General features: G+C 36.6%; 1 protein-coding gene across 1 annotated transcript; it reads left to right on the top strand.

The window, feature by feature from the left end:
• Positions 1 to 38: 38 nt before the first annotated feature.
• Positions 39 to 20,245, top strand: TMEM207 (transmembrane protein 207). Its single transcript, XM_002758195.6, has 5 exons — positions 39 to 184; positions 2,073 to 2,110; positions 9,202 to 9,246; positions 10,041 to 10,183; positions 20,115 to 20,245. The coding sequence occupies exons 1-5, from the start codon at positions 110 to 112 to the stop codon at positions 20,243 to 20,245; spliced, it is 432 nt and encodes a 143-aa protein (XP_002758241.4). The 5' UTR covers positions 39 to 109.
• Positions 20,246 to 27,826: the final 7,581 nt, after the last annotated feature.

Genomic DNA, 27,826 nt, shown 5'->3' with positions numbered 1-27,826 from the left:
TCCATGTCCTGATAGGAAGCATAACTTATAGAGAAGCTAGTACATTCTGAGAAAGAAGAAAGTAAACACAGGCAGCAAACCATTACCCTAAGCTGATTGTCCTTTAAATATGTCAAGATCCAGACTTTTCAGTGTCACTTCAGTGATCTCAACAATAGGGATCTTGTGTTTGCTGCTATTCCAGGTAACTATCTCTCTTTCTGGAAAAAGGTTTTCAGAGGTCCTCTGAGTACTTGATTTGCTATAGATTTGTGTGTGAGCAACTGCGTCTACATTGAAAAGATTTCCTTCAAGTGTTACTAGCATTTTATGATTTATTGTATTCATTGGTCAAAAGGACCAAAAAATGTCCATGACATTAGTCTTATTTCTCCTTTAATTAGTTCTGTTGCTATTGAAAGAATGTGATTGCAAATTTAACCTTTGTTTAACTTTGCTTTGCTGTATTTTTTAAATTCAAAATGCTGTTGACACAGAACAAAAATGCTACGGCTGGATTAATTTAAGATGTGTATACTGTTGCCTGCAACCATACTTGATGCTTGACAGTTTTTCCATGCTGACTGATGTAGACAGAACCATTTTAGGATTTATTTCAGTTCCTCTGCTCCAGCATCCCTTTCTGACTAACACGTATCTCTGTATCTGTGTTACTTCAATGCAAGGTATCTGAAAGATTTAGATCTAAAGTATATTACAGCTTTGCCTACCTCTTCATAATAACTGGAAGTTTGACAGCTAATGTGTTGGTAGTGAGGTGCTAATAATGTAATACTGCGTACTATTTCTAGGGTACAACACACAGAAAAGACATGGAAGTGACTTGAAAATGAAATGCTGGCTTTATTTGTTTATCTGTTAAGTTGGATCCCAAATGATTTCATCTACTCATAAATAAACTTTCTTTAAGGACAAAATGTGAATGCTTATTTTTCTTTTACTTAGTATGCAAATCTATTTGCAGCATTCTAGCAAAAAAGAATGCAACTCATTTTCTGTGCTTAGAAATTGTTCATTACCATGCTCTCTAATGGCCAATTCGTGGCTCCATCTGCAACTCCACAAATCTCTTTGCCCAGATAAACTTGGTGGAGTAAATACAAGGTGCTGAAGAAGATGCATTTGGGATTAAGAGGGGGAAGACGCATCTCACACAGAATTCCCAAGTCAATCACTTACATTGTGTAACTTCTTACTTTTACTTTTATTTGTGTGTTATAGTCCAGGAAAATAAATACTTCAACTGACCTCATAAACTCAGTGTTTAGAGCTACAGATAATTGCCATTTGAAGCCATTCTCATTGCACAAGGAAGGAGTCCTGGTTCAAAGGGTCAAGCAAGCAAACAAACAATAAAACCTTGAGAAAGAAGTGCCTTTTTCCTTGTGATTTAGGGTTTGAGATGTTGTAACCTATGGCACTCAGCTCAGAAAACTAACAGCATTATTTTAGAATGCTTATAGAATCGAACTTTTCAAACAAAGCAACCATGATGATTACTTTTTTTCTCTTCTCTGATAAAGAGAAGACTGTAAATATCCACTGCAATGTCATGTGATCTTAAATGGACCTTAGCCTTAGATCAGGTTAAGGCCACCTTTTCATGCTTATATTTAATACTGATTACTAATAGGATTGACTTCTGTTTCCACTTATATACTTGGAACTTGTTTTTTTTTTTTTTGAGTGAAAATAATAATCACAAATAATGAACCTCTGTCCACTAGCTAAAACATGAAAACAAAAAATGTACGGTGAACAAAAACTCTTTAAAGCAAGCAAAATCTACTTCTAGAAAAAAACAGAAGTTGTTGTAAAATCCATTTATATTGCTATGTAAAAATGGAATCTGGTTCACAATATATACCTTCTGCCACTGCTGAGCTTAAGGATCCACGCAGAGATTTTTTTCAATTAAAATTCTGTGTACCGACAATAAACTCTGCTACTGAGCTTTTAATTAAAAAAGCAAACGAAATGATATAAACCCACATTGTCTCTAGGAGCTGCTTGTATTAAAGGATTAGACTGATGAGATGTTTGGATTTTATTGTTCTAAACATGTGTTTCAGTTGGTGCTCTCGGACCTACCATGTGAAGAAGATGAAATGTAAGTAAACAGTGAAACACTCCATGTTTTTATTTAGTATTTAAAAAATTCAAAGTATTAAAAAAAGGCTCAAGTCATTAGCAAAGGCCCAATTGAATTTCAACTGATCATTATAATTATGTAAGGAGAAAAGTAAACAGTTTGTAAATGCAGATGACTCATTTTTTTGAAAACGGAAAAGGTAATTTTCATCATGATCAGTTTCATTAAATAAATAAGGGGCCTGGCTGATTTGCAGATGTTTTTGCACACTGAATTTCTCTCCTGCAAGGTTTCAAAGTTACTTTTAAGTTCACAAAAGAATGACAATGTTATGTATGGGTGCATTCAAACTCAAAAGTCACAGTGACCAAGGGAGGCAGTTTTCTGTACAACTCATTTTAAAATACAGACAAACTAACCAAAATTCTAACCTGTACTCTGTGTATATTTCAAACTGCTTGTGATATGAATTATGTGAATAATTCACTTGATTTTTTTCACTTTTTGTGCTATAGACTTAATGGTTTTCAGAATTCTGATAAGGAGATGAAGAGACGGTGTCATTAATAATTGCACTGATAATTAATAGCTGTAATTTATTATGACTTAGTGCAAATATTAGAAAAGTGTTTCCACTCAGCACTGTCTTCTCCTGGTTGTAGCCCTTACTGTTAGCCAGCTGTTTTCAGTTTTCTTTCTTTCCTTCCTTCCTGCCCCAATCTCTCTCCTTCTCTCTCTCTTTTCTTTTCCTTCCTTCCTTCCTTCCTTCCTTCCTTCCTTCCTTCCTTCCTTCCTCCCTCCCTCCCTCCCTCCCTCCCTCCCTCCCTCCCTCCCTCTCTCTCTCTCTCTCTTTCTCTGTTTCCTTTCTTTCACTCTTCTTTTTTTGATGGAGTTTGCTCTTGTTTCCCAGGCTGGAGTGTGATCTCAGCTCACTGCAACTTCTGCCTCCCAGATTCAAGTGATTCTTCTGCCTCAGCCTTCGGAGTAGCTGGGACTACAGGTGCGCACCACCATGCCTGGCTATTTTTTATATTTTCAGTAGAAATGGGATTTCACCATGTTGGCCAGGCTGGTCTTGAACTCCCGACCTCAGGCATTCTGCCTGCCTTGGCCTCCCAAAGTGCTGGGATGACAGGGGTGAGCCACCACACCTAGCCACTGTTTTCATTTTTCACTGTCTGTTAACCTCAAAGCCATGCTCTCTCTATAGCAGGTAGCTATGATTGTATTGTATAGCAGAAGGGCATGCTGGATGAAATGTTTTCCGACACCCTGGGAGCAGTCACCTGTTTTTTGTGGATCATCTTATGGTTAATAACCTGCTTCTTAAATTTCTGCTGCTCTTTCAGCCTTTGCTTGGCTCTCCATTGCTATTTCTTTTTCTTTTTCTTTTTTTTTTTTTGAGAGGGAGTTTCGCTCTTGTTACCCAGGCTGGAGTGCAATGGTGCGGTCTCGGCTCACAGCAACCTCCGCCTCCTGGGTTCAGGCAATTCTCCTGCCTCAGCCTCCTGAGTAGCTGGGATTACAGGCACGCACCACCATGCCCAGCTAATTTTTTTTTTGTATTTTTAGTAGAGACAGGGTTTCACCATGTTGACCGGGATGGTCTCGATCTCTTGACCTTGTGATCCACCCACCTCGGCCTCCCAAAGTGCTGGGATTACAGGCGTGAGCCACCGCGCCCGGCCCATTGCTATTTCTTTACGTTAATTTTGGAACTGCTTTTTCACTCTGTCTTATACTGTTTGTGATGTAACACAGATTTTGTTTGTATGCTTATCTGACTAGATTTCATGCCTGCCCTCATTTTATCTCCTCATCTTCTGCCTTTGACCCAGAATAAAAAAATAAAGAAGTTCAGAACTGGAAAGGATCTTAAACGTTGAATCTAACTCTAATGAACATGACAGAAAAATATGGTATTAAGAAGGTTTTTATGCTGACCGTAGAGCTACTGAGGCTACTGCTCTCCCTTTTAAATGAAGGAATTGAAACTTAAGAGAAAGAGTAAATTAGTGGTAGGACTTCAACTGGTACTTAGGTATGACATTCTTTGGCTACATCATTTTGCATCTAAGGGACTGTAATGTTTATCATTATTTAATACAACTGCTTTTGGGTAAAAAAAAAAAACAAAATAAAAAACCCTCAAATGAAACGCAAATTGGCAGAAAATGAAAAAGAGAGTGTCTGGGAATGTAGGGTGGAAGTATAAGGTAAGTAAATGTATTGAAGATGGGAGCAATATATCAAATATTTTGTTATCACAAGACGGTGTCAGTGCGATGAATCTGTAAGAAAAGCCATGCTGTTTTCTGAGGAAGTAAAAAGCCCCCTCCAGCAAAATCCTTTCTCTAACTATATTTATACAAGGTATTTCAGTTTAGAATCATTTCTCTGATCTGAGATATTATCTCCTGTTAAAATATACTACCCAGCCAAGAGACGACATTCATTAATTTACCAGCACTGCTATAAGAGAGTAACACACGAAGTACAGAGTACAGTGAAAAGGATGATAAGGATGGTCTACTTCCAATGTCTTTTAGAAATGAGCAACACAAAAGGACGGTAACTTCTCCAAAGTTCACATGCAAAATGGACACAGAAAAGGGAGGTTTGGATCAGAATGGAAGGGAGTATAAAAGTAAAAACATGAAACATGGATTGCCTAGGTAGAAGCCATGTGGAGGAGGCACTAATTAGCTAGAAACAAAAGCTTTTTTTATTAATAAACCTCTATGTTCCAAGAATTGTGCAAAACAGTCTGCCTATAGTTTCCATTAAAAATAAAGAGGGTGGACCGGGTAAGGTGGCTCATGCCTGTAATTTCAGCACTTTCAGAAGTCAAGGTGGGCGGATCACTAGATCAGGAGTTTGAGATCAGCATGGCCAACATGGTGAAACCCCATCTCTACTGAAAATACTAAAATTAGCTAGGTACACCTGTAATCCTAGCTACTTAGGAGGCTGAGGCAGGAGAATCACTTGAACCCAAGAGGTGGAGGTTGCAGTAAGCTGAGATCATGTCACTGTACTCCAGCCTGGGCAACAGAGCAAAACTCCATCTCAAAAATAAATAAATAAATAAACTGCTCTATTTTTTATTCTATACTTAAATTTGTTTGCAAAACCAGGGTATGTTTTCCTTATCCAACCCAATGATTTTACTTTTATAACTGTATTTTTAATATGAACAAAGCATTGCTGTGCTTTGTATAAAATTTAAATATTATAAGTAATTCATTTTATGAAATAAAACATGACACAGCCCCTCTCATCACACCTCTGACTTACTCTGATTCTGATAAATAGCCAAGGATACTGATGTGCATCAATGTACAAACACAGATTAATTTGTGAAACATAAATGTGACTATACATATCAAAGATTCTGTAAATTAATTGCATTGGTAGATTTTTCTAATGATATACCTCATCTTATGTGGCTCGATAAAGTGAAATAGCTTACTCAAGAGTAGGAAAGTAAGTTAAAAGGCAGAGTCTGGATTTGGACCTGGGACTGACTCCCGAGTCCTGAATTTCAACCACAAAGCTATATTGCATATCCAACATTTACTCAATTATACATCTGAGTATACCTGATGTGAAATACCTGAGGGATACCTAGTGCATTCATTCTTCAAGATACTAAACAATTTGCTATCAGTTTCTGGGTGGCATGATTTGAGACTCATCCCTCCTTCAAATTACTGTAGCTGAATTACCCTTTGGCCTATGTTGAGGAATGACTTTTTAAAAAGAAAAAGCATTCATCAAATTTGTTATTGAATTCATTCTGAGAGTACTATGGAAAACGTTGTTCTTGATGGTTGACAGTGTTCTCTTTATGAAGCCTTATAGCTTGAATTTTTCTCTGGTTTCTATGCCAGGAATAGTTGTACATCTGGTGAGTAATGCTGTTCATTTTGTTAATTTTAGAGGATACTGTATAACCAATATTCTCTCTCATTATGTTAGCTACTAGAAAGCTTAAGTCAGATCTGCAGTTCATTTAGATTTTATATATGGTATTTACTATTTTCAGTTTACAAACTGATCTCACTATTGGCCTATTCTGTCTGTCTGATCCTCATCAGGCTCTAATTTTTATTTTATTTTTTCAATATTTCCTTAAAGCATTTGGAATGCAGGATGTTGGTAGCACTCAGGCAATACTACACACAGTAACATGAGGTTAGAGCTGGCTATTACTGTTCCCAGTTGCACCATTACATAGTGGTAAGAGACATGGACTCTGCAGCCAGGCCATTTGGGTTTAAAACCTTCTTCTACCACTTCCAGCTATGTTAACTTGGGCAAGTTACTTAATGTCTCTGTGACTGAGTTTTCTCAGTTGTAAAAGGAGAATTATATTAGTATGACCCTACCATATAGTGGTGTAAGTTTGACAGTCCGTTATTTCACATGAAATCATGCAACTGGTTTTAAAAGAGTGGCTGGCCTAGATAGTGCTGAGTGAAGTAACAGAGAAACCAATGGAGCAACTCTGTATATTTCTTCCTGAATTTATTAAGTTCATAAATGTATGGTTAATATAAGGTCCACAGATTCTTAGCACCGAGAGGAAGAATAAAGATCTATTCATCTAACCATTCGTGTTGTACAGAAATCATCTCCATGACACCAAAGTAACAAACAAACAAACAAAATGCCTTTCTGATAAGGACAGAAATTATCTCCTTCAACAACAAATTCTAGATAATTCTTATTCCAAATGTCTTTCTTACATGTTACAGTCAGCTTTCATTTCTTCCCGATGATTATATATTTTTTTCAGCATAATCATCCCAATTTGAACAATCCCTGAGGAATAACTTCATTTTCAAAAATATAACTTTCCTATACTGAATACCTTGAAAGTAGTATTTGAATAATTAGAATACTCTTATTTTTTAAGAACTCAGAAAGTTTCTGTTTAAAACTTGAATTTAAGTAAGAAATGGAGATACTAATTAGGGGAGGGGAGCATATGGAGCCAGAAGACACATGCTTCAGTGTAGGTCCCTAACTAGATAGTGACCTCCCTCTTCCTTTCTCCACCTTAACTCTCAGTGGTATACTGTATAAAATTGTAAGGGTGAAATAAATGATCTCAAAGGTGCCTGCAATTTGGAAATTACATAATTACTGCATTTCTCCAGCTGTTTCCTAGCAGTTTTATTGCTTATCGGAAGCTCCACCAGAGGGTGCACCAGCTCCTAAAGAAAAAGTTAAATAAGTCGGTTTGGAAAATTGTTAGCACAGGAAGAAAAAAATAGAATGCCTTAAAGATTAGATTTAAAAAACGAAATAAGGTGATTAATATTTAGAATTGACTTCAACTATAAGTATATGGGCTATTTTAAAATGGAAAAAAGAAAGAGAAGCAGGAGGAGGGAGATGAGATTATCCAAACTCTTGACCATCAGCTCAAATGTCACAACTGAAAAAAAAAACCTTGTGCTTTTTTAATTGGGCCAGGACACTAAGAGAATTTCACCACATCCGCCTCTTAAAACAACGTATTTTTAAGGTTTTGATATTTTTAATACAGTATTTTAAAGTTTTTTTTTAACTACAAAGTGATTCATGTACATTAAGTCAAACAACAAAAATATTAAAAGTATAAGTCCTTCATAACTCCATCTTCAAGAGAAGTGAGCACTTTACAAGTCTGGTATATATTTATGTCTAGTAGTAATTTTGGTGAAATCATTGTACTTGTGGAAAATAGTACATATAAAGTAGGATCTATACTATTTTACTTGACAAGACTTATTTATAAACATGTCTACATTATTTTTGATGATTGAACAATATTCCCTTGCAAGTATGTTCCATTAATTATTTTTCACATCTTTTATTGATGGTCATTTGTCTTAGGATGCTTTTTAAAGTCACACTTTAGTTGCCTTTTTCTCCCCCCAGCCATTTGTACCTGTGAATTTTGCTAAACACTCTGGGTGCTTAAAAGAACAAAGATAAAACAAACAAAAAACAGACAGGAAAAAAAAGAAGGAGGAGATATTTATATGTGGAGTGGGACGAATTAATCTGTAGGCTGGGTAACTGGTTCTTGTCTGAAATGTTAGTGATAAAATGTTTAAATTGACACTTCACATATGCTAAAAGTCATTTCTGATTGGTATGATGATGGGCATGACACCTGCTTCCTCATGGAAGCTAGAAGCAATACATGAACTGACATTTATGAATGTCTTCAAACTGAAATGAACTGAAGTATTTTAACAATGGCCGAAGAAGATATGATTTAGTATCCTGTCTTCTTAGAAGCGTATCTGACTGTGAATAACAGATTTCTACTTTTCAAGCTCAGAATACCTTAAAAGTATATTGAGGTATGAAGAAAGTCCATCAGCAAAGTTACATTTAGTGTGCCATGTTAGACATAGTGAAGGACTCTCTACACCTGCAGAGTTATACCTCCCAAAACTCACTTGTGAACTGTGTTTGTCTGTGATCTTTTAAAACCTGTCTCAGGAATGATTGAGTTGTGGCTAGACACACAAATGATTTGACCATTCTGACTGAAGGAATCAACTTCTTACTCCTTGGTAAATGGTAGGTATGGCCACATTCATTCATTTTCCCCCCAGCCTAATTTCTTCCCTCACCAATTGTATAACAAGAGTGCAACCAGTTGTCCAATGCCTCCCATTCTCTACCAAGGTATTCTTCCCTGGAAAATCTGAGTTTTAAGTGACTATAGGTCTCTAGATGAACAGTATAATGGTTACCTGCCTAACATCTAACACCTATGATTTGTTGTCCCTGAAGAGTTAGTGACTGCCTTTTCAATGCATAACAGTATTTGTAACTCTAGAATCAAACCCATTACAGTGCAATTATCTGTTTGTGTATCAGTCTGATAGTTTCACATTTACTTGTATTCCCAGTGCCTTGAATGGAGTGGGCATAAACATTTGCATAATTATGTTGGGTGCTGGGAGGCATGAGCTGGTATAGGAATATGTAGGTGATTTTTTTTGGAGAAACAAGTGTGATCAATACCAATTTTATTGGGTGAAAGAAATAGGCTTTGACTATCCAGAGTTCCAGGACTAACACTCTTTCTTTATCACCAGGTGTGTAAATTATAATGATCGACAACCTAATGACTGGTATATCTGGTAAGAATATCCTCCATTTGTTTTATATGACAGTTGTGGCATATACAAACCCTTTGTCCTAAATAATCTGAGATGGTACATGAAATCATACAGCTTAAGGGGTCATGCAAATCAATATAGAAATATCACTTTCAGATTGTTGGCTAGTGTTTACTTAAGCACTTGTGACAAAGGGACTCACTATTTTTAAGAATAAGAGTTTATTCTAGAGTCAAAACTCTTTATCAGCAAAATAATTGTTCTTTGTCTTGAAATTAGTTCTGGCCTTAAAAGCCATTCCAAATAAGCCTATCTCTTCTATGAGGTAATCCTTCGGAAATGTTAACCTCTTACATCTTGACATTTGTATATTCTCAACTTAACATTGTCAGTTGAATCAATTAGCGGGCTAGCTCCTCAAAGGCAGAGACCCTCTCTGTGTACTTTTGAATTCTTAACCCCAATATCTAAAGTGTGTGCAGTTGCTTAAATACTAACTGAATGGATGGATGGATGGATGGATAAAAGGAAGAATGGATGAATAAATTAAGACACTGTCTTTTAGAATAACCCTCTAATTCCCAAGGAGAAAATGACTACTACCACCCAGAAAGATCAACCCTCTCTGAGGCCAAAGACTAATTTTGATTCAGTGGAAATGTATGGGTGGTGGTAGGAAATTGCTTAAGGAATTCATGTCCCAGATTGCTTGTGACCAGTATAGCTGAGTACTCATCCACTTCCAGGTAGTAATGGAAGCTCTTAACTTCCCCGTATGCTCTTCCTCATTCTTCCCTGGTAACTTTTGGAGTCAGGATTCTGCTGCTGGTTTTTGTGACAACTCTTCTCTGTGGAGCAGTGGTCCTCTGCCTCCAGTGCTGGCTGAGGAGACCCCGAATTGATTCGCACAGGTGCACCATGGCCGTTTTTGCTGTTGGAGACTTGGACTCCATTTATGGTGAGTTGCCTACACACTTTGGACTCCTTTTAGAAACTTAGTGGTTTTGTAGTGAATTTAGAAACTATTCTCCCAAAAGCAGATTTGTGAACTTGGAAAAAAATATGGCTTATTGGAGACAGAAAGACCTGCATTGAGGAGAGTTTAAGGGAGAAAATTTCAAAAGAAAGACACTCTCAGAAGAAAGAAAACGTGTCTAGGGAACTGACCCACAGTTGAGTATAGGGACAGCAACTAAATATTTTGTGTTCAACAAGCAGAAGAGAAGAGAAGGGCTGGACAGTCCAGGTGAATGGTAGGGTTCACGGTACTGAAAAGCATCTCTGAGCTTTTATTATCAACCTATCTTAACTTGTATTTGTAATTTCATTTATTGAGCTTCCTATGCTTTACTGAACTCCTCTGAAGTAACACTGAACAAAACTTTCCAGACTGTTTGTGGTCAGTGCAGAATCTGAAGTTCCGTGGAATGGTCAGGAGAATGTCAATTTTCATGCCCCTTCATCTCAGCATCCTGATCCTTTCAGCGCCCAACCCCTCTCCCAAAACCATGCCCTTTCCTTCATTTTCCAGTTTGCATAAGGAAATAAAGAATGGAGAAAATTAAGGGCTTAGAGTTATTTATAGCTGCCAGTCTCAGCTCTGAGTAGAAAAAAAACCCAGCAACTTACTGATTTCTGGGAGGCCATAACTGATAGCTGTTTCTTCATCTTAAGAATTGTCCCAACCAGGGACTGTTGTGAGACTTTATTTTAAGGGACTGCATTCCACACTACAGTTACTTCAAGAGTACTTAACAGAGATAATAATTAAAGCCATCTTTCAGAAACTTGAGCCACCATGAAATTTTCAATAGATGGAGCAAGGTGTGCCCTGAGAAAAACTAACAGCTAGATGAAAAGTGGGGTAAAAATAAACAAAAATGTACTAACATCAAACTCAGTTTTCTAACATAATGATTATGTTCACTTCCGCCTTTTTTTCTCCTTCAGAAGTTATTACTAAACAGAGGCAAACATTACCAGTTCGGAAAATGGTTATTTTAGAAAGGATAATTAAACTCTCTAATAACAATAAGTTCTTTCTCCTAAAATCAAAAGCCCTTTCCACGGGGCATAGAGGGAAATAGGGTTATTGATCTTTTAGCAAAATATGTTAGTCAAAGGAGTCAACATGGTAACATTGGACTATTTTTCTTTATTTACCTAGAGGTATTTAATAAGTAAATGCAATTATGCTTTTTAATCTGAACTTAAGTTTCTAAAAAGAAAAATGCAGGCTAGTATTTTCAGCTCTTCTCTCACTTTGAGAAAGACCTTTTATCTTGAATCTTAAAAGAAGTTACTTTTAAAGTATATTATTAAGCTAGTCAGTTTTCCTGTTATAATTTTTAAAGCAGTTTATGTGCCATGGTTATATACTTCTTTGTCTGTTGCTTTTATATTTCTTGCGTTGTAGTTTCCAGATTGAAAAAAAAAAAAAAACCTTGGGTATTAATTGCATTTAAAAAACATACGGTCACAATTTGTTTTACATTTGTCAAATACTAAGTAGTCATTTGAAAATTTTCAGATATTATCTCTAATTCCTAAATATCAACTTGGAAAAGTGACTGTTATTTATCTGAGAGGATGTTATTTACTTCTCTCACTCTCAAGGATAAACATACATGCATATATGTTTACTGTAAGTCAACAAATCGAATTTAAATTCTCCAGAACTGGCGATAGGGAACCAGTGAAAATGTGGGCTGGTCACTCACAGCCCAGCCCAGCCCTAGAGAGTAAGAGGTGCTCACTATTTGAACATCTAGATGTTTCTTTAGAGCAGCTCTGCAGTGGTAGGGCTTGTGCTCCAGGATCTTCATGCCCATCCTCACTCTAGCCTTTTCTCTCAATTCCACTGATTTAACTTCCAGATCTTATTTTGCTCAAGAAACATTTAAACCCTTCCATCCTTAGTTGCATTGCAAATCTCTCCACTATTGATTCCCATTAATTGCTCCGCCCTATTCATCTTTTCTTGTGCCTACACTGAATTGAGCATTACGTTTGTCCACCTACTGCCCATCTTCCATCATGTCCCGGAGATGCTCAGGATGTCAGGACAAGCAGGGAACAGCTATTCAGACAGTCTTTGATGTGGATGTGGTGTCCAGCGCTATGCTTTTTGGAAATCCTGTTTCTCCTCTCCAAAACAAAACACAAAAGAATAATTTAGGAAGAGGTGATCTCCCATCTCTAGTGGCTTCTTACCTAGTAATTTCTGGAAGTAAATTTCAGACAGTCAATATTTCAAGACAGTCTGAAAGCTAAACTTACATTCCCCATTAGGTCCTCATTATACTTTCACTTCTCCAGAGAAATGATTCTTTCTACTTAATATTTCTATAAAAAGAAACTGCTCTCCTAAAGAAATTAGAGAACTGCTTACTTTTATGGCTACAGAAGGCGATGAAGCTCAAAACCACAGCATCTACCTCCACAGCTCCCACAGAGTATGTGCTCACAGCTAAGGATTAAATCCAGCTGTCCCAGGATTCATATGCCCACATCAAGGTTACCGGACTGAGCTTCTGAAATTCCCTCACAGTCGCTGTTCGGAACAGAAAGAGAAAAATGAGAAATCTCTGGAATGACACTGGCGACATGTTAGAATATAAAATAAAGTTTCTGGACTCCCTGCCATTTCTTGAGCAAAAAGGAGAAGATAGGATACTACCCCCTGAATACAGAATGTGGGAAATGGGTCATTTGAAATATTTTAATGGAGAGACTAGATTTGAGATATTAACCTTGGGTTCCTCCCAGAACTTAATTTTAAAATTTTTTTCCCCAAAACTTACTTTACTTAATTATCACCATTTATTGAATATATGCCCACATAATTAAAATAACTCTGCTCTTCTGACCTATGGGGCAGAGGTTTGACTCTCAGGATCTTCTGGAAGCAGCCCTCAACTGAGAAGAACTAAGAGGAAACTTCTGATTGAGAAACTTGGGTGGGAAAATTACACTATTGTTAAAATATATAAAATAGAAAATTTCTTTCAGTTGGACCTACTGACACTATTACATGGTGCAGGTTGCCAGTTGTTCTGATTAGAAATATTAAACAGAAGCCGGGCGCCGTGGCTCACACCTGTAATCCCAGCACTTTGGGAGGCCAAGGCAGGCAGATCACGAGGTCAAGAGATCGAGACCATCTGGCCAACATGGTGAAACCCCGTCTCTACTAAAAATACAAAAGGCAGGTGTGGTGGCACACACCTGTAGTCCCAGCTACTCGGGAGGCTGAGGCAGAAGGATCACTTGAACCCAGGAGGCAGAGGTTGCAGTGAGCTGAGGTTGCACCACTGCACTCCAGCCTGGAGACAGAGCAAGACTCTGTCTCAAAAAAAAAGAAAGAAAGAAAGAAAAGAAAAGAAATACTAAACAGAAAAAATAAATACAAACACTGGGCTTGGATCCTTATAAAAGGTTTAAGGAAGGTGTTCCCAGTACCTTCCCAATGTCTGATGAGATTTCCTATCTGGGAGAGGTCCTTGGAGCTCAGTCAAATACCACAGACCCCATTAGCATTTCCTGGGCCAATGTTCCTGTGTTTTCACAGTACTCTGCTGATTCAGTCTTTAGATAACTGGTCTTCCTTCCACTTCATAGGATCTGTGCCCCTGAATTGTGGTTCCCAGACTCAGGAGCTTCTCAGAAGTTGTTGGATTCAGTAGAAGAGATCCTGGCACTTATGTGCTCAGTGATCACTCTCTATGTGCATAATATGTTAGGAAGCTCTTCACCTTTCAGAAAGGGAAAAACATTTCCTCTGATGCCCCCTATCGTGGGCTGAGTTGTGTCCCACCCAATTTCACATGTTCAAATTCTAACCCCAGTATCTCAGATTATGACTATATTTGAAGATAGGGTCTATAAAAAGACAAAGACAATGAAATTAAAATGAAGTAATTGAGATGAACCTTAATTCAATATGACCGTCATTCTTATCAAAAGATATTAGCACACAGACAGACAGGCACAAAGTAAAGACCATATCGAAGCACAAGGAGAAGGTGGCCATCTGCAGTCCACGGAGAGAAGCCTCAGAAGAAACCTACCATGTTGAAAACTTGATCATGGATGCCTAGTCTCCAAAATTGTGAGAAAATACATTTCTGTTATTTAAATGATCCAGTCTGCGGTACTTTGTTATGACAACTCTGGTAAATTAATGCAACTCTCTCTTGGGGAGTGAGAAGGAAGAAGAGGTATGGTCAGAGAAAGAAGAAGAAGATCAGAAGTCAAAAAGGCAGAAAAGGAGAAGATGTGGAGCAAGAGAAAGAGGAAGAAGAGAAGAAACAGTTTAAAATTCGCAATATTTTAAGAACTAAAATTTAACCTACTTACCTTAATCAAACTCTAAATTCTTTTTTTTTTTTTGTCTTCAGGTCCACTTCCTCTTCCTGGTGTCAGCTCCAGAATCTCCTCATTTCCCTTATTCCCTTATTATGCTGCCCTGAACTTCACTCATTTCTGGATGCAGTTCTCCTTTACCATCTCTGCTACAACCCATAAAGTGTCTACTCAATGCCCTTATGTCTTTTCGAATGGCATCGTTTATGCTATAGTTTCTCAGACCTTCTTACTTCCTTCCCTGAACCATAAAAGATAAATAATTCTAGTATTATGTGGGTGTGTTTTGTTCAGCACCTGTGTTGGGGTAATTTTTTTTTCATTTGTTTCAATGTTTTCTTTTCTTTTCTTTTTTTTTTTTGAGACTGAGTTTCGCTCTTGTTACTCAGGCTGGAGTGCAATGGCACAATCTCGGCTCACCGCAACCTCCACCTCCTGGGTTCAGGCAATTCTCCTGCCTCAGCCCCCTGAGTAGGTGGGATTACAGGCACACGCCACCATGCCCAGCTAATTTTTTGTATTTTTAGTAGAGACGGGGTTTCACCATGTTGACCAGGATGGTCTCGATCTCTTGACCTCGTGATCCACCGGCCTCGGCCTCCCAAAGTGCTGGGATTACAGGCTTGAGCCACTGCGCACAGCCTACAATATTTTCTTATCTCAGTGTATTAGTCTATTTTCATGCTGCTGCTGAAGACATACCCCAGACTGGGCAATTTACAAAAGAAAGAGGTTTAATGGACTTACAGTTCCACATGGCTGGGAAAGCCTCATAATCATGATGGAAGGCAAGGAGGAGCAAGTCACTTCTTGCATGGCAGCAGGCAAAGAGAAAGTAAGGAAGACACAAAAGCAGCACCCCCTGATTAAACCATCAGATCTCATGAGACTTATTCACTACCACAAGAACAGTGTTGGGGGAAACCACCCTGTGATTCAATTATCTCCAATCAGGTCCATTCCACAACACATGGGAATTATGGGAGCACAATTCAAGATGAGATTTGGGTGGGGAATATAGCCAAACCATATCCTTCAGTATCTTACCTAATTTAATAATGCCTTCAGAATATCTCCTAAGTGATAAGACAACTGAAAACACAGAATATTTCCTGTATTAATCCATCTTACATTACTATAAAGAAATACCTGAGACTGGGTAATTTATATTTAAAAAAGAGGCTTAACTTGGCTCATGGTTCTGCATGCTGTGTGGGAAACACAGTGCTTTCCTTTCATCTGCTTGGCTTCTGGGGAAACCTCAGGAAACTTACAATCATGGCCGAAGGCAAAGAGGGAGCAAGCACTTTACATGGCTGGGTCAGGAGGAAGACGGGGGGGGGGGGGGGGGGGGGGCGGGGGGGAGGTGCTACACATTTTTAAACAACCAAATCTCATGGGAACTCACTATCACAAGAACAGCACCAAGGGCATGGGGTTAAATCATTCGTGATAAACCACTCCCATGATCCAGTCAACTCCCACCAGGCCCCACCTCCAACACTAGGAATTACAATTCAACATTCGATTTGGGCAGGGACACAGATCCAAACCGTATTAACCTGCAGCCAGATTTCCCCCTTTCTCAAATGTGGAAATGGGAAGTGAAAACACACATTGAGGCACAGATGGTGAGTTTTTAAAAGGAATGTATGCAAATTTTTAGTGAAGGTTGAGAGAGAAGAAGATAAATATCATTAAAATCCTCACATGACCAGCTGCATCCCAAATCTCTATTGTTTGTGATCATTGCTCAGCAGTTCATAAATCCAAGGACTGCAAGTATGACAGGTAAAACAGATACTAAAAATAGTTTTTTAAAAAAGATAAGGATTTTGGTTTTGTTGATTATGTTGTTTTTTAAATTTGTGTTTGAAAAATAGGTAATGTCAAAGGGATTTCAGAGTTTATTAAAAATGAAACATTTTTATTTTAATTTACTAAAAATAAGAATGACAATAGGTTTTATTAAAAATAAAGTTGTGATGCTGAATAAAAGCACATCTTAATGAGGAAGCAAGACATTTAAAGATGATTAATGGAAAATATTTGGAGTTTTGGAGGTGAGAAAAGGACAAATAGAGCTTGAGGCAGAAAAACAATGGACTTTACATTAGAAAACAGAGAATTTGAGACCACAGGAGAAGGACCTCCACAATCTTTTGTCCATGTTTTTAATGAAACATAATCAATTACATAACATTTAAATAAGGGTCCCTTTGCCTTTATGCCACGAGGTCTGTGGACTGGAGCTGGGTTTTCTCAAGCTTGACAAAGCTTCCTAATGAGCTTTCCTGATGTGATCGCAAGATGAAGGACCAGAGGACACCCCTCCTAGGGATACTCATCTTGGCTTAGCTTCATATTGGGGCTGATTGCTCGATAATGCTGCCCTTCAATGATACAACCTCCTTGACCCCATTTCTCCTGCAATTTTAGGGATAATCTTCCCTCTTTCTAATTCAGGGAAAATAGAAACACCAGCATTGCAGCGGTGTTTATATATGAGTGCTCTGAGCTGGGGAGAAAAAGAGCTGCAGAGAGGTGAACAAGAAGCAGAGTCTTACAGGCTCTGTTCTCTTCTCTCTCCAAGTATTCCAGGATTCTTTCATTTTATGACTTTTTTAGAAATGCCATTTCCCTCTGTTTCATGTTTTATGTGTAAATATTGTGTTACTTATTTTTGGTAATAAAATAGGAAGTATTTCATTCACAGATTCTCATGAAAAGACATGATAATAGCAACGGCTCATATTCATTGAGCATTTCCCAAGAGCCATGCCCTGTGCTAACACTTGCCATCCCTAATCTCATTTATTCTTTCTTAACACTCTATGAAAGTTCACTATCATTCTGACCACTCTACAAGTGAGGGAACAAAGGCACTTAGAGATTAAGCAGCATAGTAAGTAGATGGTAAAACTGTGACTCAAATTCAGTCTTTCTGGCCACTCCCATAGAAGAAAAAGGATTGAGGTAAAGGGAAGAGAAGAAATAAGTAGACAGAACATGTAGAAAGAGGTGAAGTCTATTTGAGTGATTCTTAAAAACATAGGAAATCTCAACTCTGGCTATAAAACCTAAGCAGTAAGTTTATTGGTTATACAATACTGAACAATGAATTTGAACATCTTAGACAGCAGTTCTGTAAAATCTATAAAATTTTTGCTGACATTTTAAATTCAGTTCTCTCAGTTTCTTAATTTGTCAAAAGATAAAAATGCCTCCTCTCCCCAGCATCTGATCAATTGATATTATATGTAAACATGCTCTGAAAAAAATTGAAAACTGATAGAACATATATTTGGTTTTCAAAACTTCCTGAGCATATTGGCTTAGTTATGTTTTCCAAATGCCTTGTGGTTTTAATAACAAGTTCAAGATCAGCAGAAAATTTGTAGTAAGAGAATAATGAACGTTTTCTAAGAAAGCAACTTTAAAGATTCTATCACTAGGAACACAGTATTGACAGAGGTAGTAGAAATAAATTGGAGCTGGTACAAATAATAGATGTGTCAAGTCAGTTTGGTTGAACATGTCTAAGCAGAAGGATATTTAAGTTACTTTGACATTGTACTAAATACACTAGAAGCAGTTCACCAAGAAAATAGCCATCATTCAGTACAAGTATTGACAATGGAGGAAATTACTGGGACAAGTATAGTTAACCTGTGTTAGCTCTGATTGATCAAGTCCCACAGACTTATCTGACATCAACCCAAACTTACACACTGCAAAGGGCTCTGGCTCCATGATACTTATCACATAATAACTTCAATATTATAATTAATAATGATCATGTTTAAATCATTATTTAACCTTGAAAAGAGGATGGATTGAAAAACAATATTGTAAATGAAAGAAGATGCATGTATGTTCCTAGGATGAGTACAGTCTTTACATGTTGTCATAATAATAGTAAACCCTGATGTATGACCACTGTATGCCAGGTCTTGTTTTAAGTACATCATGCTCATTAGGCTTTGCTTTTATAGAGGTAGATACTAGTAGTATACCTTAATTAACTAAGAGAAAATTGAGGTAAAGAAATATTATGTAATAGCCTAAAAATAGACTAATTACATAGATAATGCTAGGAAAAGTGCTAAACCATCGGTGAGACATATATTCTAAATATGATCCCACACTTTACATATTTGAATTATTAGTCTTTGCTCTGTACGGTGAAAAAGAAATAAGACAAACACAAATGTATGAAAATCCGTTATTGTAAATTAACATTATTCGCTTCAAAGCAATCATTCTGAGTCACCTCCCTACGGATCCTAGGGAAGCAGCTAATATGCAACTACTTTTTGAATTCTTTTGATCATTGTGGCATGTTCTTTGTAATATTCCTAATGGTATCCAATCTTACTCCTTTAAGAAAGGTCAGCAAACTTTTTCAATGAACAGCCGGATAGAAAATATTTTTGGCTTTGCAAAACATGGGGTCTATGTGGGGACTATTCACCTCTGCTGGTAGTGTACAGCAGCCATAGACAACAGGTAAATGTATGGATATGACTGTGTTTCATAAATTCAGTATACAAAATCATCCAGAGGTCAGATTTAGTTCAAGGGACTTGTTTCTTTTTAAAGATGAATTTTTGATGCCTGCTATGGTTTTGGCAAAAAACAGTCAAAATCATTTAAAGGTAGGTAAAGATCCAGGTGAATATACGTATTCTTTACATATAAGCATATATGTGTGTGTGTGTGTGTGTGTGTGTGTGTGTATGTGACCACCTTTCTATATATAGCCATATATTAATATAAAGGTGGTTATAAAATACCACTATTTTGGGGGTGGTGACTCAATCCCATTCTTTAAAGGATATACTAATAGTCAATTTCCAAAAGAGCCATTAAAATAAGTGCATAGTCTTTCAAGGTTACCAGTTAGTGGAAGAAAAGTTCAGTTTGTAATATTTAGTGGTCTGTATGATGCATAATCTAGAAGTCAAAATTTGGTTTCAAAGTATTTTAAAAAAATATTTTAAAATGTATTATCTTTATTGTGTGTGTATACTTTAAATGCACACTTTTCACCACTGAACTTAAAATTTTTTACTATTTACTAGAGATAATTATTAATTTGTATTGAAATTTGCAAGCATAAATGTAAAATAATAAAATTTTGAAAGTGATATTTTAATGTTTATAATGCAACTTAGATTTCCCATGATGGGAGCATTAGCTGAAATGCCATTAGTGTTTAGAGGACTCCTGTCTTGTGATCCACAAAAGAGGATATTCCTTCTAGTTTCAGCTGCTACACTGTAAATACTGCTTGATGGGTTAGATAATGATGATATCATCAGTTCATGCAACCAATTCTTTTTGTTTGTTATGTTACTAAACTTTTACTGAAAAGAACAAGGCGGTTGTAAATTTTTTCTCATGGATACAAATAATTTTCTGTTGCTTCAGTGATCCAAGAAATGACATGTTTTTTCAGGCAGTTCATGTACTTATGTTTAATGCTCACTAGAAAGATTACAAATCTTCATCTTTCTTTCCAGGGACAGAAGCAGCTGTGAGTCCAACTGTTGGAATTCACCTTCAGACTCAAACCCCTGACCTGTATCCTGTTCCATATGAAGAAATTTTAGGCTCCCCACCTCCAAATGAAGCTATTATAAAAACAAGCTGATTTGAGGTCTGGATTATCAATTTAAAGTATTAAAGACATCTGTAATTCCAAAACATCAAATTTAGGAATAGTTATTTCAGTTAGTGGAAATGTCCAGAAATCTATTCGTATAGTCTGAGGAAGGACAAATAGACAAAAATAACAAAATGGATGCCTGGAAACATTTGGGTCATGGAGATGTCTAAATAGTAAATTAGTGGACTCTTGGTGTGTCACTGCTGTGTCATACTTTTATGCTACACCGCTGAATTAATGCTTTCTGCTAGAACCTAAATAAACAATTATTAGGTGCTGGAAGTTTCCTCTATGACATTTAGGACTCCACTGCAGTATACATCATACCAGTTTCTGCTTTAAACTCTTTCCTAGTGTGGAGTCCATAAAAATGATTGTAATTTAACAATAGCCCAAGCAGAGAATCAACATGTCCAGAACCAGAACCAGAAAGGTAATATTTTAATTATGGTGAGTGAGGGAAGAGAGTAGGTAAAAGAAAAGTTTGGAGTTGAAGGATATAGGATAAATGAAGAGGAAAAGAAAAGATTACAAGTCTTAGTCCAAGAGACTTTATGCCTCAACCTTAGGCGGAAGAAATTGTAGATAGAAGGTGAAGGAAATTGCTGAGGATATGGAGCATGTGTAATGCCAATGGGGCGAGGAGGAAGAAGTAAGTTCCTATTTTACAGGAATTAGTGTGGACTCCATAGCCACAAGGCTTCTCTGGAGCTGCAAGGCTTAGCATTTACTGGAGCACTATGCTAAGAACCTTTGGCACAGATACCACTGTTCTCATGACGACTGCATATATCTTCAAGTGGCATTTTGGCAGTGGCCATCAGCAGAGGGCCAGAAAAAAACATCTATTGTGGATGTTAATGAGCTTCAGCTGACAAACTTGTTGGAAAAAAAACAATAAACATCAATAGATATCTAAAATGTAGCTTCACCAAACTTATTTCCTAATGTTCTTTTTGCAAAAATGTCTATCCAAACCTCCCTCATCTCAGTTAACTGCAACTGTTGCTCAGGCAGAAAAATACTTGGAGCCATAGAAGCTAAAGTAATCATTTTAAATAAACTATTTTTAGACCAGTTTTAGGTCCACAGGAATACTGAGCAGAAGGTACAGAAATTTCTCATATACACTCTGCTTTGACACTTATGTAACCTCCCCCTTAACAACATTTCTCATCAGAGTAGTACGCTTCTTACAAGAAGTGTTGATCAGCCTATACTGACATAATTAACATCCAAAGTTCATAGTTTATATTATGATTTACTCTTGGTGTTGTACATTCTGCAGGTCTGACAAATTTAGAATGACATGTACCTACCATGATAGCATCACACAGAGTAATTGCACTGCCCCTGAAAGTCCTCAGTGCTCTGCCTATCTATCCATTCTTCCTTCCCCTCTAAATCCAAAAACACACTTACCTTTCTATTTTCCCCATAGCGTTGCTTTTTTAGACTGCCATATACTTGGAATCATAGAGTAGGTAGCCTTTTCAGGTTAGCTTCTTTAACTTAGTAATATGTACATAAGTTTCCTCTACATCTTTTCATGGTGATAGCTCATTTCTTTTCAGGGCTAAATAAAATCCATTGCCTGGTATACTAAAGTTTATTTATGCCTTCACCTGCTGAAGGACACCTTGGTTGCTTCCAAGTTTTGGCAATTCTGCATAAAGCTACTGTTAATATGCACATACAAGGTTTTGTGGAGACATAAGTTTTTAACTCCTTTGGGTAAATACCAAGAGCATGTTTGTTGGATTGTATGTTTAGTTTTGTAGCAAAACTACTGACCTATCTTCCAAAGCATCTGTACCATTTTGGACTTCTAGCAGCAATGAATGAAGATTTCCTGTTGCTCCACATCCTCACCAGCATTCGGTGTTGTCAGTCTTCTAAATTTTGGCCATCTTAATAGGTGTGCAGTAGTATCCCATTGTTGTTTTAATTTGCAATTCCTTAATGGTATATGATGTAAAGCACCTTTGGTTATATGGAGTAATCTTTTTACAACATAAGGAGCATCATGTACCTTAACTAAACTCTAACCGAGGGACTCCGTCTCAGTAAAAAAACAAATGTCAAGTTCCTAGACAACAGCTCTATAGGATCTGTATTCCTTCACCATCTCCATTCTTCTCTTTCCCTTTTACTCATTTGCTCCAAAAACACTGTCCTCAAACCTATCAGGTACTAACCTACCCCCACCTTGCAGTTCTTTTTGTCCTCAACATTATTCCCCCAGATATCAACATTGCTTCATCAACTCACCTACTTTAATTTTTCTTCAAAAGTCACCTTCTCAATGAGGCCCACACTGACTATTCCACTTTAAATTGCGGCCCTTCTCAACTCTGACACTCCCAAACTCCTTATACTAGAAACACTTTTTATTTTTCCATAGCATTTACCATCTTCTACTATGCTAGATAGCTGAATTGTATTGGTAGTCTGGTGCATTTCTTCCAGGGCTAAAAATCCACAAGTGAAGGAAATCATTGCCTTATATACTGATTTATACCCAAGTGACTAAAAACACCTTGCCTTGTACTAAAGCTAAGTTTTAAAGTAATGTTTCCTGGTTCTGGAAACTCCCAAAAATCTGGATGAGGATTTAATGGGCATAAGGCCTTATGAAAGTGAGGGTGAGTAAAAGCCAGAGACAGCTGACTTGGTGCTGTTAACGTAATCTCACTTATTTCCACCGATGAAAAATATCTGAAGAAGCTTTTGTTTGTGTACTGCAATAATTCCTGGTGTGTGTAGAGCTTTACAGTGAACAAACTGCTTTCATATACGCTGTCAGATTTTATCCTAATAACAATTTTGTCACCTGGCTACTCCTAACTTCAAGTTAAACATGGTAGAATGAAGACATCTACTCTCTTCAGAAACCTGCTAAGATTATAGTAAAGGAATTAAAATGTTTTTTAATTCACAAAGACAGAGGGAAGAAGATGACAGTAAGAAGAAAGTTAATCATAAGATTTTAGTACTTGGAAAGGTGAATGAGATGAACACAGATGGTTGTCATGACTGTCTGAGCTTTTAAGTTTCTCTACTTTGCTAAGTGTCAGGGAAGAAATAGAATGGTTAAACTAATATTTGCTATGGCAATCAAGAAATGTCCAAGAATTAGAGGCAAAAGAAGTGAAGAGAATTCTGAAAATGATAATGAAGTTAATCTATAAGAAGATAGCATTGCAGCAGCCCAAAAAGAGCCAGTTTCAATCAGAACATGATAGCAATGAACTACAGGAAATAAGAGGAATGATTAAAGAAAAATATGTAATGTAACTATAATGTTAAATTAGTAGTAAGTAGAAAACAGAGGAAGTGAAAAAAACAAAACATTTATTAATCCATGAACAACAAAATTTGAAATAACTATAAAATGGCTAAGCTATGAAAATTTCAAATAATTAGTACTGTTAAAAATGGTTAAGCTATGAATAATGTAAATAATTATTATTTAAATTAATTAAAATTTTAATAATTTTAAATGTGTATTATTGATATTAACAAGATAGGCAGAGAGAAAAGGTTTGTGAAAGAAGGTGGCAGGATATGGTAAGAAACCTAAATGCTAATCTCAGATTGTGGAAATTTAATTATTTAAAGGAAAAAACAACTGTTGCTAAAATGCATCATTTCAGAATTAGATCATAAATATTTGTAACAAAATACTAAATTAGTTGAAAATTGTTGTCTCAAGAAATTGGACATGGAGGTAATGTTGTGGGCTAAGATACAGCAGAAAGTGCTGATTTCTATTATGATCCTATAGCACTGCCTGACTTTTAAAATTAACTTCATTTATTATTTTAATATAAAGAAATATAAAACAGGTATATGACTTGGCAGAGGTATAGCTTGTAATTGCAAGCCAACAATGGAAGTCATAGTATAAAGAAGTAAAAAATGTTAAACATAATACCTTCAAGTTAATGGGGCTACAGGTGATTTTATTTTTTGTATGTTTCTCAATTTTCCAATTGTTCAATAACGTGTATATGTACTTTTATAGTTGAAAAGCTCGCAACCCTCTGTTTTAAGAAAAATAGACACACATGCATATATATAATTTTCTTTTTTGAGATGGAGTTTTATGTGTGTATATACATGCATATATATATAAAACTCCGTCTCAAAAAAGAAAAAAGAAAGCACACACACATATGTGTGTATATATATACATGTATATACATATACACATACATGTATATATATGTATATATATGTGCTCTTGTTGCCCAGGCTGGAGTGCAATGGGGCCATCTCAGCTCAACACAACCTCTTCCTCCCAAGTTAAAGCTATTCTCCTGCCTCAGCTTCCCGAGTAGCTGGGATTACAGGCATGCACCACCACACCCAACTAATTTTTAGTAGAGATGATCTTTCACCATGTTGGCCAGGCTTGTCTGGAACTCCTGACTTCAGGTGATCCACCCATCTCGGCCTCCCTGGAATTGCAGATGTCAGCCACAGCACCCTACCAAAAATGTTTATTTTTTAAATAAAGGTTGCTTTTTTCTTTTTTACTAATGAGTGTAGCAGTTTCTTTGAGCATCCACCAGAGGGCATGAAAGCCCATCTATGATTCCAATCCGTTAGCTAGATTTGTTTTAATGGCTAGATGAAACTATGAAGCTGAGTTGCTACTGATAACAAATTTTTGACAGACCCTAGCAGAATGAAATAATATTGAAGTTCACATTTGCAAAAAGTTATCTGGTTTCTTTCACAAGAAAGTTGAGTGTCAGGTGAGATGCTTGGCGTCAGAATGTAGAAAATTTGAAATAGATAGCATCTTTCTGAGGATTAAACCTATGAATTTGAGGTGTCTACAAAGGTAGGCTACTTTGTGCATATAATGCCCACGTGGTGTGTAATACCTACAACGCTGGCCTCATAGGTCTAGCCTACATCATTTTTACCTGATCGCAAGTTCCTTTTTAATTTTCAGTTTTGTAGTTCCAAATTTGTTTCATTTACATTAGGACCACACATTTATAAGAGACAATTTTAAAATTCAATATCTTTCACAAAAATGAAATGGAGTTGGGACAGAGTTAAAACAGCATTCATGGGGACAATAAAATGAAACTCACCCAGAATATTATATTTAAGGCAAAATGTGAAATTCTTCAGAGTTGTGTAAGAGTAAATGAAATAATGAAAGTGTGCTGGCTATAAAACCGCTCTGTTGAGAGTGAATTAAGAAAAGGAACAAAGAAAAGGAATAGACTATACATACCAATGACTCTTTTACTTTCAAATTCATTTTGTTTTGTAATTTTGTACAGAATAATCCTATACAGGCATTTTTGAATGTGTAATATTAGATGCTAATAAAAAGTACCATTTTTGTTATTTTACTAACTGTAGTTCTGTGAAAATGAAATAAAAGCAATGCCCCCTTCACAAAATGGAATAGGTTGATAATAAACAAAATAAAATTTATATTTGTGCATTTGGAAAATAGTTACTTTTCTTCTAAAATTATGCCAGTTTGTGCCTGTGATCTAACTCACGAAGAAAATAATCTGTATCAATCAAGATGCTAGATTTTTACATTATTAAGATGAAAATGGCATTGCTCAGAATTACTGAACTGTTGATCAATGCTGGCTGCTTAATTTTACGATTGTATTTGTTTACGAGGGCTTCCTCTTTGGAAAATCTGTTTTGGGACATAATAAGCAAAAGTAATATGAGTTTCCTTTTTCTAATAATTAATATAATAATGTCTCTATATTTAGTAAATAGCTAACTTTTTTTCTATCAGATAGAAAAACTGGCCATTCAAAATGAAGTCATATCAATTTAGGTTATTCTCTTTTATATAACTAAACCTAGGTAAACTTATAATGTTAGAAGGGTCTTGTGTACTAATTGCCTTCTACATTTAGAAGGGCTGCAGCTATTATCTTGTTTTGAAGAGTATTGAGAACTGCAAAATAAGCTTTTTAAAAGCTTACATATTTGTTAGAAATAATCAGTGGATAATTGCATGCTTATCTAATATTCTGTACATTGCTTTGCCACCTGTGACATGGTTAAAAAAATACCATTGCCAGATGAAGAGAGTTGTAATAAAAGATATAATGCCAGTCTCTTAAGAGTGGCAAAGCATTTCTGAAATGTTTAGTATCTCCAATAACGCAAAATTTATTCTGTATTTATTTTGTCTGCTTTTAGCAAGGTTTATTGACTGCTTCAGTTTCTGCTGTATTAACTAAATTCACTTGCATTGTTCCTGTTTACAAAATTGGAAGATTTCCCTTTCTCCTATAGAGATCCCCTCTAACTCCCCACAATCAATACTTCCCATTCAATAGCTTTATTTAAAAATACACAGTATAGTATTAATTTTAATTTAGAAAAAGGAAAACTACCATTTGGAACTAAGCCATTTCTCAATCCTTTTCCCCAAATCTCTGAGTTACATAGGCTTAGCTATGCATTCAACAACCTAAGTTAGAATACAGCAGAAAAATGTGATGATTTTAACAACTATTTTCATCTATTTTTCCTAGCTGACGTAGGATGACAGTTAAAGGGGCCAAAGTTACTTTGATTTGTCTTCGTTTATGTATTCTTTATTAAATACAAAGTCTTCCTTACAAAACCATCCTATTTATTTGATTTTTGCTTTTACTTTTCTTTTCAACTGCAATTTTGTTTTTTTCCCCAATTTTCATCAACAAATATGTCACCTACCAGTTTTGTGAAGGCAGTCTAATTTCTGCAAAATAAATCTTTTTTTTTTAAAATTTTTTATTGCATTTTAGGTTTTGGGGTACATGAGCAGAACATGTAAGACAGTTGCGTAGGTACACACATGGCAGTGTGTTTTGCTTCCTTTCTCCCCTTCACCCACATTTGGCATTTCTCCCCAGGCTATCCCTCCCCACCTCCCCCTCCCACTGGCCCTCCCCTTTTCCCCCCAATGGACCCCAGTGTTTAGTACTCCCTTCCCTGTGTCCATGTGTTCTCATTTTTCATCACCCGCCTATGAGTGAGAATATGCGGTGTTTCATTTTCTGTTCTTGTGTCAGTTTGCTGAGGATGATGTTCTCCAGATTCATCCATGTCCCTACAAACGACACAAACTCATCATTTATGATTGCTGCATAATATTCCATGGTGTATATGTGCCACAGTTTTCCAATCCAGTCTATTATCAATGGGCATTTGGGTTGATTCCAGGTCTTTGCCATTGTAAACAGTGCTGCAATGAACATTCGTGTACATGTGTCCTTATAGTAGAACGATTTATAGTCATTTGGATATATACCCAGTAATGGGATTGCTGGGTCAAATGGAATTTTTATTTCTAAGGCCTTGAGGAATCACCACACTGTCTTCCATAATGGTTGAACTAATTCACACTCCCACCAACAGTGTAAAAGTGTTCCTTTCTCTCCACATTCTCTCCAGCATCTGTTGTCTCCAGATTTTTTAATGATCGCCATTCTAACTGGCGTGAGATGGTATCTCAATGTGGTTTTGATTTGCATCTCTCTGATGACCAGTGACGATGAGCATTTTTTCATATGACTG

The sequence above is a fragment of the Callithrix jacchus genome, chromosome 15 (genome assembly GCF_049354715.1).
Source record: "Callithrix jacchus isolate 240 chromosome 15, calJac240_pri, whole genome shotgun sequence".
Classification (NCBI taxonomy): domain Eukaryota; kingdom Metazoa; phylum Chordata; class Mammalia; order Primates; family Cebidae; genus Callithrix; species Callithrix jacchus.
Note: the sequence above shows the minus strand (reverse complement) of the source record. Positions and strands in the feature narration are given on the sequence as shown.

What these genes read in the sequence shown, in the direction of transcription:
- TMEM207 (XM_002758195.6), top strand. Translation starts at nt 110, where the DNA reads ATGTCAAGATCCAGACTTTTCAGTGTCACTTCAGTGATCTCAACAATA. An exon ending in CCATGTGAAGAAGATGAAAT is followed by an intron (nt 2,111 to 9,201) that starts GTAAGTAAACAG and finishes CTTTATCACCAG; the next exon opens with GTGTGTAAATTATAATGATC. An exon ending in CCTAATGACTGGTATATCTG is followed by an intron (nt 9,247 to 10,040) that starts GTAAGAATATCC and finishes TTTTGGAGTCAG; the next exon opens with GATTCTGCTGCTGGTTTTTG.